The sequence below is a fragment of the Columba livia genome, chromosome 19 (assembly GCF_036013475.1).
Source record: "Columba livia isolate bColLiv1 breed racing homer chromosome 19, bColLiv1.pat.W.v2, whole genome shotgun sequence".
In the NCBI taxonomy this organism is placed as follows: domain Eukaryota; kingdom Metazoa; phylum Chordata; class Aves; order Columbiformes; family Columbidae; genus Columba; species Columba livia.
In genome coordinates, this window is record NC_088620.1 from 1,647,054 (window position 1) to 1,663,053 (window position 16,000).

A 16,000-nucleotide genomic window follows, 5' to 3' on the forward strand; every position below is an offset into this window, starting at 1 on the left:
TTTTTGCAGTTTCTTTTTTCAAAGCAAACCCTAGATTTTGTTATATAAAACAGTGTTGGCAACACTCAGAACATGCAGACTTTTTTAGCAAAGCCCTTTGCAGCATGACTCTAGCTTCAGCCCTAGAGAAGCTTCCAGATGCTACTGCTTCTACTTTGAGAACTAATTTTATATTGCAAAATATTTAATTTCCTGTTAAAATGAAATGAAACAACAAAATAGTTATACAATTTTACTAGTTTATATTTCAATTCATAAAGTATACACACTGCAACTATGCTACCACAATGTCCACGCATCTAATATTGATGGAGTTACAGTATTCTTTTTTTGGTATTAAACAATAGAGATAATGTATGCAGTTAAGGAAAAAGCTTGGACATAGCATGTTCTATTCCGTAGTTACAGAGTACATTAGCTAGCATTAGTACAGTAAACAAGAAAAAGGTAGAAATACAAAATAAACCAAATATCTTTATATACAAACCAGTGCCTCTTATTGTTACCAGCTTATACTCACACTGCACACAAAATTTATCCACTGATGCAATAGATACTTCAGCATAACACAAACCATTATAAATTAAAAAAATTACAAGGTGCAAAACTCCATTCTACAGCTTTCTGGTGAGAACTCAAGACAATCCAATGAATAAGAAATCCAAGCACGTTTAGCACCTATTAGTGCAACTGCATCGAGCGTGAAAAATGACCTACACAACCTTGGAACATGTTACCAGGGGAGCCGGTTGGACAGCTACCGATGCTCGCAGCTACACTCGCGCAGTGATTTTTGCCTCGTATGTATCTCAGTTTATTGTTTCTTTGTCCCATTCATACCTATGTGCAAAACTAAATCCTGGAAGCTTTGGCAGAGCTTCCCAGAAGGCCTGCTACAGCCCGCCAAAACAAACACACGCCACAGAACAAAACACCTGACAAAAAACAAACAAAAAGACTCAAATGTCAGACCATCCACATCATTAGTACTTAATAGCAGTCCCGGTGTTGGGGATTTTAACGCTCTTGATATGTGGATCAAACAATATGACACAGAAGTGAAACGGAAATTTGCTCAGGATTCTGATTATTCTTGTCTAGCACTTCGACAAGTCTCCAGCCTCAGGTGGTGAATTTGATTGGCAGCCCATGCCAAAAAAGCCTGGAGTTGCATAGAATTGATTAGTAACAGAAAGAGATGCCAAACACAGAGAGATGGATGCTGCGTCTACTAAAAGTGGGGTTGCTCGACAGGAATGCTGAAATCATCCCCATTCACAAAGCAAAACATGTCACCTCCTACTCTCCATATCCTACCTCTGGGGACTGCTCGCTGGCACTGCTGTAGTAGTTCTTGCTAGAGTTGGTTTTTTGTTGTTTGCTTTTTCTTTTTTCCTTTTTTTTTTCTTTTTTTTTCTTTTTTTTTTTTTTTAACTTTGTTAGTGACACTTTTCCTTTCAAATAAAATATTAAAAAAGGTTATAACTGTAAAAAAACCTATCATATGTAAACTTAACAATTAGGGTTTGGTAAGTTCTCGTACCTAGTCTGTGAAAAGCCTCCAGCCAGACGGCAGAATGGAGTGTTTCTCTGAAGAGCTTCCATCTAGCTACATCACCTGGTAAATATCAGTAGTATGAAGATCCCATGTCTAGCAATAAAACCTCTCTCGTGTTTCCATCCTCTTTATCACTGACCTAATGAAATCCTGACATGCTGTGTTTCTATTTTATTTACATTCTGGTCCTCTCATGTCACAGAATTAAACATCTGGCCAAGGAAGGCAACAAAAGGTGTTGTGTTAAGAAGGTGAGTTTGACAGAACTGCTTTTCAGCAAGTCTCTTTTCCTTGGACTCCAGTCACTGTTTTTATAGAGCTTATTGTTCTGTTGAACCACGTTTTCTTTGCAGCTTGTACTTCATTCAAAGCCAGACCCAAATGGTGCTCCAAATCCTGCAGACACAAGAGTCATTTCATTAATTTGTTACGTATTCGCAGCACAAGGTTATATAGGTTAAACTTAGAAGGCTCTAGGACATCTACAATCTCTTGGCCAATTTAGAAGTTAAACAAGTCTTACATAAATTAAAAGTAGCACAACAAGCTGATGAAGAAAAAAAAACAGCTTTGAAAAGCAAAACAAGCCATGTCATTGCCCTCAGTGAAACATTCGGCTTTCTTTAGTACATCAAGCCCTTTAATTCCTTCCCATCTTAGAAGGAGCTGTTCCCACAGGAAGTGAACTTCCTACCAACTCATTTTTACCTTTCTGTGAACAAGCAGCACCGACATACCGGTTTTCAGCTAAAAGAACAACGTTGTCACATTTTACACAAATACCTCAAATACCTGGAGTGCTTTCCAATCATGTTTTAAGAAACATGTCTAACATTTGTCACATGTTACTTCTTCACTTCCCATCAATTGTGAGATAAAGAAATGCATGATTCAGTACTTTGTCAGAGCCTGGATTTCTTCCAAGAAGTTGCAGCAGATCCGTCAGTAAGTCTGCACTGCAGCCAGGCAGATGTCTGGGAGCTGCAGAAGCTGGTAAATACGGTTCATGCGGTTTCAATTATTTTGTCTGCATGCACCAGTTCCAGACCCAATGTTTGGTTAAATAACCCGTGCAGGAAATAGCAGGTTACAATTTCAACCAACGGGATCTCTTCCAATCCCTCTACACCACACATCTTTCTCTAGGAATGCAGACACACCACACACACCCCAAAATGAACCTCCAAAGCATTACCTGTATTTTACATTCCGCCTCCACAAGCTGCAGCTTGGTCTGGGCCAGCTCGAGCTCCATTTCTCTCAGCTGGTTTTTCAGCGTTTCCTTCTCCTCATCCGTGTCCTCATCTGAACCGTCCTTGGCAGCACTGGCAACCTTCACACGGCCTTCTTTATTGAAGAACTCCCGGCAGTGCTCGCAGTCATCCACTTTTTGCTAAAGTAAACACCTGATTGTGAATGCTCGCGGTGAAGTGCTGCCCATATGATCAAAGCCTTTTCCTGCCTCTGCTCTGCAAGAGCAGCACAACGTGAGAGGGACCACTAATGACTTCCAAACTCAGGTACTTTTGGGGAAGCACAGCCAAGCAGCAACTCCTGCCACCCCCACATTTATGGGCTCTGGAAAACACTGATGTAGTTTTGGTAAAACTGTATCACTACAATAATGGACTCTGTACTGCCTACATGTTACTTTATGGTAAGAGACAGTCAGAGAAATCTCCTCCGGAAAAGAAAACCCCTCAAAATTTAAGAGTTGTTATTGCCCAGCATGAAGATTAGTATCTAACAGATATAGCATGGGAGAACTGACATATATCCTTCTTTCCAAAACTGTAAGTCAGTAATGAACTCTTTTAGCTGCCATTTCAGTAATGTTCCTTCTAGTCTTATTTTGCTAAGATATTAAAACATTGTAGACTGTGGATCTGTTTGGTCTCTTACCCGTATTTTCTCAATTTCAGCTTTATTTGCGGTTTGTTGTTTTTCCAGTCGCTCGCTCAGCTGGGAACAAATCTGACAAGCAAAATTATGTTACCAGACCATTTATAAATGCAAATTTCCTCCCAAATGAATGCTAAAGCACAAATAAATGCTACAGGAATATTAACATAGATAGTCTGAGGGCTCTTAGAAAGCCAGGAAAATTGGGCTGCTGCATTAAGTTCTCTCATTGTACATATTCTCATTCTCTACATATTCTTCTATGCCTGGAGGAAAAGATGCAGTTTCAACATAATTTATTAGCAGTTTGGTCTTACTAAAGGAGCCAGAAAAGGTTAGGAATAGCACGGCTCTTTTTGTTGCCTTTGGGATAAATGAACGAGGCAAGACAGCCAGAGCAGGAGAAACACCAGCTCATTCCTCGAGATCTGTGCGATGCAGACTTCACAATGATTTGAAGGTTATTGGCCCACTAAAAAGATACATGAATATGCTCCCTTGATATCTTATGATCAGGAGTTTAAATTCCCAAACAAAATCTTTGAAAGGAAAAAGGCATCTTTTTAATTTCGGAAGTGCAGTTACCATTTGTTGGAGGAAGGGAAGCTGGGAGAGAGCGAGGTGAACCTTTGATACCCAAGAGCCATTTGAACAGCGTCAGGCTGTGCTGACTGAGGACCACAAATACCCACATCAGGGGCAAACAGAACTGACCACCAAGCCTCAGGGTCTTGGCAAAAGAAAATACAAAACCAAACCCAAACTTCCCATTTAAAACAGCTAAAATGTCTCCTCAAATGCATGGTGCAGATTACATTTATTTCCAGAAATCACCTGAAATACCTGAGAAAGTTTTGCGGTTTGATAGCAAACCACATCATCATTAAGTTGTACTTGCCTGTTTGTAGTCACCAATAATAGAGCTGTTCTTTTTGATTTCTGACTCCGCCTTATCTAGTTCCCTGCGACACATTTCCTTGAGCTGCAGAAAAAAAAAGAGGTTGGTTATTTGTACCGTGTGATAAATAAGCAGGTGGTATTTCCTCCTTCACTGCTCTGCTCTACCCAGGAACACCCGTCCAGCTCAGCTCCACGCAGACAAGGCAAACCTGGACTTTGGTGGCCACACCAAAGAAGAAAACCCTGAGTACCTAACAGAAGCAAGTATTAAAAGCCGGTGCTGACAGCCCAAGGCCTGCACCGCCTCTGTGTGCGGCCGTCTCTGGCACAGCCTGCGCCTTCGTGATTTAGAGTCAGAAGTTCACTACCCTATGAAGCACCTGGCAGGAAAGTGAAGAATTCTTCTTTGCTGACGTGCTTTACACTCCAGAGGAGGGACAAGCATGACTTAGAGCATTAAGCCCTTCCCACACTTGTCACCTTTTTGGTTTTTTTAAATTTCTGCACTGCACAGCAGCGTGAAAACGACAGAAAAGCCTCAAACCTGAGCTGATTCTTCTTCTAGGCGCCTCTTTTCTTCTTCTGCATCAATCAGCTTCTGTTTGGTCATTAGCAGCTCCTTATTCAGAGCATCTGCCTTCTCCTCCGCCTGGAACACAGAGCACAGCACTGAGCAGAGGCTTCCTGGCTGTGCCAACGCTGCCAGGACACAGCCAAGTCCACATTCTTTTCATCCTTAGTAAAAAGGGTCTGTTCATTGTTAATAATAATAAAACTTCATTCTGAAAACTATTTCTCTAAATATTACCGCTACACTTCAGCGCTCCAAAACTCCTTGAATTCAGTGATTAGTTTTAGCAGAACTGCAGCAGAGATCGCTCCAAAGAAATCCAGTAACAGAAATCAGTTTTGTTCTCTCATCCAGACTGGAAGTTGACCAGTGCATTTTGAAGACAACATCACAATGTGCAAGATGGATAAATGACTATAACCAGCTTAGGCCTATATTTAATTTGCAAATGAAATGAAAACCACCTCTAGAACATGTTAAAAACCCCCAGAATTCTATGACACCTACCAGTGGATGTGAGACCATCTTTGTTATGTCACCCAGAAAAAACTGCAAGAAGAGAGAGCTGCCAGAGCAAACACTGAGTCCGAGCCCCCTCGAAGAAAAGAGATGGCCCACCAGAAGCCGTGCAATCCTTTTTCACTGCAGTTTTTGGGTCAAGAGGTATCATTGAAAATCTTTGGCTCTTTATAAAGCACTGAAAACTCTCTCTGCAAAGACAAGACACCTTTTCCTATCTTACACACAGCAATGCAGCACTTCCCAATAGGTGTGCCAGTTCTACATAAAAATAGATCAATAACTCAACTGATATATAAAATCTGCAGAAAGGAGCTGTACCAATTCCCTTCAAAGGGAGCAAATCAAAAAGTGAATTTTAGTCCCTTAAAGTCCTGCTGATCCTTTAAAACGGAAGGCAAAGAGAACACCTTTTCATTATACATGGTTTTTAAGCTGTTTTAAAGCTAAAGAAAACTGGGATGTGAGAGTCCAACAACAGTAGAAAAATGAAGCCTATTTTCTGGTCTAGTGCAAAGAATATTAAGGAAATTCTTGTATTTCCAAATGCTTTGCTTTGATCTTTTGGGCTGCAAGATTTCAGAGATGCCATGAAGGTATGAGAAAAGGTGTGTTGAACAGTGTCCTTTGGTACTTTTCTTTCAGGACATCTGGCTAGTAGAATGAAACTTATCATTTCAGGATCCAATTAGAAGAATTAATCAGGGTCCTAAAGTAGGATCAAACCTACCCATCTTCTCCTGCAGATAACCCAAACGCTGCCAACATCATTTACCATCTTTGAAGGCACGACTATTGTGTATCTAATGAGGTACCTCAAAGATTTTGCTTAATCAGCTCTCCATTTAAACAAATCAATGTAAGAGCACAACTGTGTCTCACAGGCTCAAGCAGCCACAAACAACAGTTCAGAGCTGACACAAAAAGCTGCTTCGGTACGTGTTTGCTGGAGTCCACGCGGGTGCAGTCGGCACAGCCTCGCAGAGCTGGCTTTAATGAACTGGAAAGGCCAAGGGAACAGAAGTGAACATACCAATGCTGTGTAAAACCTGCTTCTAGAACATACCGCTATGATTCACAGGTTTTAACACTAAAGAGCAGCAGATGTAATAAACCCGAAAGTCAAACCCAACCTCATTAAGAGCAACATTCACCCATTAGCATCAACATTTACTGTGAATGTTTTTCCAACAGCAGGTTTCCAGGAGACCGTGGGAAACCTTGAATTCTCTGAAGCAGATAAGCCGAAATGTTTTGAAGCCTGTCAAATCCTGCACTGTATGATTTTCAAAAGTCATTTTCCTTTGAGATTTCAGAAATGCACTTATCTTGGTACAGAACAAGAATGGTAAAACATGAGCACTTGAACTCTTCCCCTCATCTCCCCAAGCAGGCAGACTAAATGCGTTCTAGCCTACCACCAGCACTAGAAATGCCGGTATCTTTCTGTCTCTGCACGCCCTGTGAAATAAAAGGCATATCCAATTAGATCTCCCAAACATGAATATGTAAAGAAGGGAACGGGACAGTAAGCTTAAAAAATAATCTTGTAACACAAAGACAACCCAACGTTTCCTCCTGAGAGCCCTCCTCTTATGGGAAACAACCCAGGATGATGAGTTCACAGGGGCAGATTCCAACAAGCCAAGTGGAAACCACAAAAACATTTTCGGAGCTGCATAAGGTACCTGAGAATCTGATTCCACAGACAGACTCAGACTCTCAGGTTTATTAGGCACATGGCAAACCCTGTCTGCTGCGAAATCTTATTCATAAGAATACCAGCTAAAGGAAAACAGAATACAGCATCCACGTCATCATCTCTGTGACGATTCAAAGACTTGACTCAGCTGCTGCTAGACTTTAATAGAGAGAAGAAAGCAACTGCTCAGGTACAGGCTCAGACCCTCTCCTCTCCCTCAAATGACTCCAGATGCTTTCGGTCCCCAGCCCCATTTCCCATGGACTGCTGACACAGGCCTATATATCATCAGTCTGCAGAGTCCTGTCCCACCCAGATAAAAACTACTTTGTGTGTCTCCTCTCCAGTGAGAGGAGGAATGAGGAATGAGCCCTAAGTGCCCCGTCTCCACTAGACAGCATCAAGACACGTCTTACATTGTCTAAATCTTTTCGCAGAGCAATCTTGCTGGTCACCAGTTCGTGTGCGAGATCGTCATTTTCTTGCTCAAGCCTCATGTTTGCTTCTTGCAGGCGCCGGTTCTCACGCTGTGGGAAACAAAATTAATCAAGAAAAAAGGTTTTCCCAGCTGTTTGTCTATAAAACACAATGCTTACTGTGCCCAAGCACAAATACGCACAGTTGTATATGCCCAAATATAAATTGATACTATTTCTTTTTAAACTGTGAAGGTGGGCCCAAAACAACCGATGAACATTGCCAATATAGAGAGATTCACTTCATGTTCATGTATAAGAGCAGATTCCCCTGTAGTGTGCAATTGGGGCACAAGATAAAGAAAACACCTCAAAGAAAAAGGAGTCAAAGCAGGAATTTCCTGCAGGTACCGTGTGTGACATCAGGCTGGAGCAGGGAAGCATTACCTCACATCTTTCGATTGGATCCTCCTGTTGAGCTTGCTGCTCTCTCATGGTATGATATTCCTTTTCATATTTCTTCAGCTTCTTCTGGCTAATCTAAATAAAAGCAGCCCATTAGTTCCTGCCCAGAACATCAATAAAAGAACACAATTTGCAAAGGGTTATGGTACAAGCTTTAGGCAGCTCCTGCCTTCTACAAAACACAGCTATTACCTTCATTCAGTTTTGAGTATCAAACCATTAGACATGGTCAAAAATTCCATTCCCCTCTATACAATGCCAGAAGCATCCATTCCTCTTATCCTTTTGTGGAACACGGGATAGTTTCTGAAAGGCATCCACAGGAGCATCCTACCCGAGTTCTCCTTGGTGCACGCAGCTATTTGATGCTCCACATACCACAGCGGCTCAGTGTCACCGCCTGCCTCGAAACCCACAGGACGTGTTTTATTTTTGAACTAGCATGATGCTGAGGTTTCTCCAGCTGTAACATTCATCATCACGCAGAAGTGTTTGGTTTACATGAGACTGCAAATGCTGAAAGGGCAAGTGCAGGCTCAGCTGACATTTCTGCCAGTGTCACTCAAGCTTGGCAGACAACAGCCCAGTCCCAGCGCTGCCGAGGTGTCTGAGCAGCGGCAGCCCCGAGGCACGTCTGCTCCGGCCCGAGAGGCTGGAACCTTGTCCTCAGCTCTGACACACACACACCACTAGGAATGTGACTCTCTCAGGGTGCCAGTTTCCCTTCTGTGAGAAGGGAGAGAAACGGAACTCACTATTTTGTGCAGTGTTCGAGTCCTACAGGGATGGAGAACACAACCTCTAACAGATCCCAATCGGCATCTCTCCTGGGGTCACCTGTGCCAGGTGCTACAGTGGTTCAGCAACACGGATCATGCCAAGACCACTGTGAACATTTCACATGCAAGTTAGTAGCCATCTAAATTAAATCGCTAGCATTACAAGTTGCTGCTGAACCTTTATTATTATTTCAGTAAACCATGTAAATTAAAAGGCTATGTCTATGTTTTCCTCTCTAAAGAAGTCTCGTCTAAGAAACATGTTAAACTAATTTTACAAGCATAAATGACAGGCAGAATGGAAACCATGTTTAGTTTCTCCCTGGTTTTATCACTACCAGCTTACTTGAAATGAACTGGTAGCTCAGCTCCCTCTAGCGAGGGCTGCACAGAAACATTTCCTGTACTCCAGCTGACTTTTGGAGCTACCAGCCCATTTAATTGGAGTCACTCCAGCCACATCCCAACTGCTCAAGTTATTCTTACTAAGCACTCCAGCCAAATGCGCAGAGTATTAACCCTTCACTGACAATGAAGCCAATATCTTCAGTTATTTCACTGCACTGACCCAAATTCTTGGGTTTCATATGCCAAATCTCAAGCTATCTAAAGGTTACATCTTGAGAGGCATCCATCATGTGAGAAGAAAGGAAGGCAGACACACCACTGGATTTTCATCTTCCATTTTTCTGCGTGCATTAAACCAGTTTCACCTCTAGATGCCAATAATGAGGTGATGCTGCGAAGATCTGCTCCTGCCCCCCGCTCTGGGGGCGCAGAGGGACGCGTGCCCTGGGCCCTGCACGGTGACACAGGGCAGGCCGAGCAGCGCAGCCCCGGCAGGGAGGCAGCGGTAGCTCTGGCACCATTGACTGCAGCACCGAGGGGTGACTTTAAGACTCCAGTGTTGTCTCAAGCTGCTCATTCACTGACCTCCTTTCCAGCAGAATGCTGCTGTAATCACCGTGCCTTAGCCAGGCTACTTCTCCCTTCCTATAAATGATTTATTCTGACATCAGGCCCTTTTCTGCTCAAAAGCACTTCCAGATACAGAGCCGGAGATTTCTCCTGACAGCAAAGGACTCCTATTTTAGGTCAAAGGAAGCAATTATGTGCAGCACTCCTGCCATCGGAGCATCACACGCAGCTGTGACACAGGCTGGCTCTGCACAACCTGCCATCTCATCCCCCAGCTCCACCGACACCCTCGCCCTTGCTGCTTTAACCCTCCCCACAGCGCCGGGCACACAGGGAATCCTGGCAGACTGGGAATAGGAACAAGTTTCTACTGGCAAATGAGAGGCAAACGCACTCATTACACACAGTCTTAACCAGATGCACATGCAATGTCTTACCTGCGGCTAACACCACATCATTGGAGAGCTACAATAGCTCACTGTGCTCTTGAGTATTCCGTAATTTCTACACTCGTATCATAGAAGACATGCTTGAACTCTACACAGAATGCTGCTATGTGAGCTGCTACTGCACCAGGAGTCCTTAACGTCAACATAGTAGGGAAGTTGTGCAACTGTGAACTGATGCTACAAAGAATTCCCCTAGTGAACTTTAGGCAACAAGGATACTTTGAGAAACACCAGTCTATTTGGCTAAAAATTAATCTACGTGAAACTGTAAAGAAAGAATCTCGGCTTCCTCAAAATACACAAACCAAATGATCAAGGTTACATGTTAGAATTCAATCAATACAACTATAAAGAGGAAATAATAACTTCCTGTCACTCTTTTATTAAATTTCACTTTAAGGGCTTACTCCAAAGTGCCCACATAAAGCTTTAGTTACAATATTTACTGATTATAAAAGCAATTGACTCTCAGTTGTGAGGCCATGCAATATTGCTATATCTAGCTAAAGTCTGAATGTCAAAGGCTACAGCTTTTATTTCACACAGTTATACTTAAAAAATAGAGCTTAAAGGGATATTGAAATCTAAAACAACAACCCACAATCAAGCAAAAAAGCTCCTCTGTTTACCTCAGTAGTTCAGACATAAAGGAGAATGCACAGAGCTCCCTGAATAAGTTCTATTAAGAAAACAGAAATCACTGAGGTTAATTCCTTTCTGGGACAGCATCCCCCCAGCCTGCAGCACGCACCAAACTCCGCTCCTCTGCCTCTTCTCTGTCTAAAGAAGGCTCCTGGAAGGACCAAATGACATTTGACTGTGACACATGGTTTCTGCTACAGAAGTCCAATTATCATCAGTATTTCCTAAACAGCGACTGTCTGAACAGTTAACCAATGACTCGTGGAGAGGCCCAGCAGCTGCGATGACCACATGAAACAACGCTCTGGGTGAGCCCGCCCGCCTCCCGACACCCCGCAGACACGGCCGGTGCGTGCAGAGCATTCGCCCTCGCAAACATCTGCACAGCAAACGCCGGACGCAGCGTCAGGGCTCGGCCTCCAACCAGCAGCTCTGCGCTCCATGCCCGCAGCAAAGGAACAGCCAGACGCCAACGCTGCAAACCTCACGAAAAACAACGCTCTTCACACTGTTCAAAAACTTGAGCTAACTGTGGCAGCTCCAGACCACATAAACTCAGGCAGCGCTTTGTTCAGTTTCCTAGGAAGCAGACTCTCTTTAGGCTACTAAGGTCACACCAGATTAACCTGTTACTGTCAGCGACCTAGAGAACAAGTGAAACAGTCGTGAACAGGTAACTTAAAACACTTTTTAAGAAAGCAGAATACATCCTCCACCATAAAATATGACAAATCCAAACCTCACACAGGGAATACATAAACTTCAAGGTTATTTCCCTAGCTTGACTTGTAAGGAATTTTAAATGCCAAATGGTTTTCCTCCATCTCCCCAGATCTGTAAATCCAAGAGTGCATTTCAATGAGCTCCCTATTGCAGCACATAAACATCACGTGCACTCACGATTAAAAAATACCAAACATATTCTGTCTGAAACATGACATTCTGTTTCAAATGAAACTGCCCCACTACCTCTTTTTGAAAGGTACCACCGCCTGTTTGCAGCTACTACTGGAGAAAGATTTCATCAAAGAGCTGCAGAGATGGCTGCAATTATTTTATATTAGCGCCATTAGTCATTTAAGATTTTTCTTTGAAGCAGTTTGATTTTCGGTAGCAATGCATATTGCTGCTGGTTTTGAGTTCTCCAGGTGGGCTCGTATCACTCTGAGAATCTCAGGGCTTTACTGTTCCACTGCAAAGCACCTGCAAGGCATTTGCATCTGGACAGGAGAGTTGCGGTTACATATGGAGACAGAAACTGTGCCCATTCAATATACGACTGCAGTTGCCATCACATCTTTACCTTCATATTACACGCTAATTCCATCAGCTTTTTGGCGTTTTCTTCTGAGCGATACCTCTTGGGCAGCTGCACGCGGAAGAATTTTAAAGCCCCTTCAAAGTCAGTCAGTAACAAATCATCCTTGGTGGTCTGCAGACAAGAAAGAAAACCAGTAACTGCAAAGCAGATTTTGTACAATTACTGAATTCCCAGGGACAATAAAGGCACGAGAGGTTTGTAACGCTCCGAGAACACAACTACTTTTTAGCCTTCTGCAAACAGTGGTTATTTCTGCAACCTCCCATTTCCCGGCACCCGAGGCCCATGCGGCGCAGGCGGCCCAGGCACCGGCACGTGCCACACAGAGCCTGCTCGCTCTTCGAGAAACAGCGCCATATTTTTGTGACGGGCACCTTAATTTTTTATACTGTGCAGAAAACACAATGTAACGCTGGATACTCACTTTTAACAATCCCAGGGCAACATTGAAGATAACACTTATTCCCTGGAGAGAAAAACAATGACAAGATAAATTAATTTCTCAGTATTTACAAGCCTAGATATTAATTTAGTTAGTGGGTTTTGTTGTTTGTGTGGTTTCTGTGAAAAGAAGAACGGGGATACAAGTGTAACCAGATACTATATTAAATCAAAGGCCCGGAGAAGGACTTTGCAAACAATTTGGAAAATATCTTTTACCGGACAGCCATTATAAATAGTGAGAACAGTGTTTCAACACGGGGTTTAGTATCTTCTTAGCCATTTGAAACTCTGAAATGATGAAGGCACTGTTGTATACTGTATTTCATTTTTTTCAGGACTAGCTGGTTAGCTCAAGATCATTTTCATACAGAAACTTCAAATGCAACAATATATACACCAGTATGTTAAGTTCTGGGGTTAAAAATTGAGATAATTCATGTAAAGAAAAAGCAAGTGACTCACTTTAGAACAGCTTCCTACATCATCTATTTTGCCAATACTCGTTACAAGTATTTTATTTATATTACCCAATTAAACACTAACAGATCCGCTAGTCAGCAGCAGCACACACCTCCTCTAGGGGCACCTCTGGCAACCAAGACACGTTCCTTGCCTTATTTCCAGATTCTGTCTTCTTCCCACGACATTATTCTTTCTCTATTACTTTACATGACAAAAAACCCTTAAAACTCCATTATGAACAGATTTGCTATTTATGAATTGAAAATGTGTTCCTAAACAAACAGAACCGATTTTCTTGGTGCCATCTGTTGCTCTCCAGTACAGTGGCACAGGGAGAACGCCCAGCAGCAGAGACTCAGGGGAAGGGTGAGAACCCTGACCGGGGGACTGCGAACGCGGAACCCTTCAGTAGAGGAACCGCACACAAAGCTGAAACAACCGCAGAGCCAGCGAAGAGTGGATGTGCAATGTCAACCAGCGAGTAAAGAAAGCAAATCACTGAATAACTCAAGGATGCTTCAGTACAAAATGGGATTTGTTCGCTTACATTATAAGCTCTGACTCAAACTACACTACTTACCAGCACAGTGCCAAGATACTAAACATGATTACATGCAAAATCTCCATGGAAAGAATGTTGCTCCCTAAAGCTGTGAGTATAAAGAGACTTCAAGTTTCCAGGAGAAATAACTCCAAGCTTGTTAGATCACCACCGTGAGAGTTAGCTGGGCAATTTTAGTCACAACGGCCTCCATGCAATAATATTCCAGAAAAAAAAAAAGTTAGCATTGCGTATAATACAATTAACAGCAGAGAAACCCACACATTTGTAAATTAACTCTCATCCCATGAGCACTGTACAGAATCTCAGACATTCAAGTGTTACAATAAATAGGGGATTATAATATTTTATATAGATATTGACTCCTAATTTATATCTTTAAAGTGCTGAGAACTCCCTGTCATTGCAGAAACATAACACTTCTACATAAAAGTAATTATCACATGCCTCGCTCTACAAGAACAGATCGAAACAAGGACGCGAAATGAACCAAGACAGTGAGAAACCGCCCGAGGTTGCCAGCAGCACGAGCCTCCAGCCACAGCACCCACCTCACATAAGAGTAAGTCAATAATGTGGAAGACCATGTAGAGAGGGAATTTTGCAGTGAAGAGGGTGAGGAACCATTGGGACGCGTACATGTGCGCTTCGAGGCTGATGTCCAGAAAGTGGTTATACAGATCAGGAATGTATTCCTAAAAATAATTGGAAAATAATTGGAAATAATTGGAAATAACTGGTAAAAAAAAGCACAAGCACTGAAAGTTAATTCATCACATGTAAGATAAACAGGTAGTTTTGAATTGCAGGCTCTGACCCATTCAGTTTGCCAATTTGAACACCCACCTGCATGAGGCGCTCCAGCTGATAGAACTTGCAGTGCAAATCTTCGAAGTTTTGTTTGAAAAGTTCCCTGAGTCCATAATCAAACATGATTTTGACCAGAACACTGAAAGCTTGCTCCTCGGGCATCTGGGAGGGAGGAAAGTGTATTTATCGCAAGCATTTCAACCTTCCATGTCAGTTCCATTTGCCCTGACGTTCGTTCTGGGCAAGCGGAGCAGCATTTGTGCTTAAGCTTAAAACAAACAGGGGAAATCTCCCCCACTTACATGTAGAAGCAGCACAGCAGCAAGAAATGACTGGCCTTGACAGTAGCCAATCTCTTCATCGTAGACAGAGTAGGCCTAGAAAAAGAAACAAGAGTTTAGAGCACATCTGTCTGGAGCTACAAACAAACAAAACAAAAAGCTGCATTGAACACAGTTCCTTAAAATTTTTACAGGGTGCATCAGTTGCCATTCTAATGAAGGGATAACCTGTATGAAAATCAAACTGTGACACCTAGCAGCAGTGGTTGGTCACAGTGATGGTAAATACAAGTCATGGTAAGCAGTCAAGAAGAATTTAAAGAATACCTTGCATATTTTGTACAGGGAGTCCTGGCCATCTCCCCCAGTATCTTTAAAATAATCATGAGCAGGGAACGTTCGATTGATGTCTCGGGTGATAGCACTGTCTTGTGGAGACTCCTATTAGAGAAAAGATATTAAAATGTAAATGAAAACACATCAAAAGAATATAAATTACATTCCGCTAGGACTGAGAGTTCGGAGATGGGCATTGTGTTCTGCGCGCTGTTCTAACCGTAACGAAACAGAGTCTACTCAAGCAGAACAGGCTGCCTGCAGGCAGGCAGCTCCGGACCACAGCCCTGATGGATCTGCTTCCCACAGCACATCTGGGAGCAGCGCGAGCAGCAGTTCCAGCACGCGCGGGCGTCCCAGTCACTGTCGTACGGTAAAACATCAGCTAAGGCAGCCAGAGCTGCCCGCGTGAGCCGGGCACTGCAGCGCCAGGAAGACCAACTCTGTTCTCTGCTTTGCTGATGTCTTGTGCCCTTGAGGCAGCCAGGACCCAGCTGTTATCCACCTGATCACGTAACTGCAGCTGTTACCCAAACTGCCAAAATAAAACAGAAACAAAAGCCCTCTGTTTGCCTGCAGGTATTTCCTTTTGCTGACCATGGGTCCCTCTTTGTGCTGCTTCAAGGATGACTTTTCTGGGCAGCTGATGAAAACAAGAGCTCCTTGGTACTGGGAATCATCTGAAAAGATGCCACAACGATCATTGAGCCACCATTGCCAATGAAAGGGTCAGCGGCTCCCTGGTTAGGTGGCTTCCCTGGCAGCGACTGAACGCACTAATAAAAAAGCCGACCTTCTTCCCGTGTGCGATCACTGAGCAACAGTGTCCGGGTTAACAACGCTGCAAACATACACGATGCTCTGGGGAAGCAAGAGAGATTTTTCTGTTTTTTAACAAGTTTTACTCTGTCCAAATAACCCGTGTTTCTGCTAGACAAACGGAAAAGGGCTGGAAGTAAAACA

The 16,000-nt window shown here is 43.0% G+C and overlaps 1 protein-coding gene across 2 annotated transcripts in view; it reads right to left on the bottom strand.

Annotated features, from left to right (window-relative positions):
* Positions 1–219: 219 nt before the first annotated feature.
* Positions 220–16,000, bottom strand: part of RABGAP1 (RAB GTPase activating protein 1) — a 57,749-nt gene continuing 41,968 nt past the window's right edge. For both annotated transcript variants that reach the window (XM_065035453.1, XM_005512991.3), the window contains exons 14-26: positions 15,029–15,142; positions 14,723–14,797; positions 14,457–14,582; positions 14,162–14,305; positions 12,567–12,608; positions 12,125–12,253; positions 8,016–8,108; positions 7,569–7,679; positions 4,905–5,009; positions 4,359–4,442; positions 3,461–3,532; positions 2,754–2,951; positions 220–1,954 (exon numbers count right to left, since the gene is read on the bottom strand). In XM_065035453.1, the coding sequence (XP_064891525.1) occupies positions 1,832–1,954; positions 2,754–2,951; positions 3,461–3,532; positions 4,359–4,442; positions 4,905–5,009; positions 7,569–7,679; positions 8,016–8,108; positions 12,125–12,253; positions 12,567–12,608; positions 14,162–14,305; positions 14,457–14,582; positions 14,723–14,797; positions 15,029–15,142 (1,416 nt within the window). In that variant the 3' untranslated portion in view covers positions 220–1,831. The remainder of the gene's footprint in view (positions 1,955–2,753; positions 2,952–3,460; positions 3,533–4,358; positions 4,443–4,904; positions 5,010–7,568; positions 7,680–8,015; positions 8,109–12,124; positions 12,254–12,566; positions 12,609–14,161; positions 14,306–14,456; positions 14,583–14,722; positions 14,798–15,028; positions 15,143–16,000) is intronic.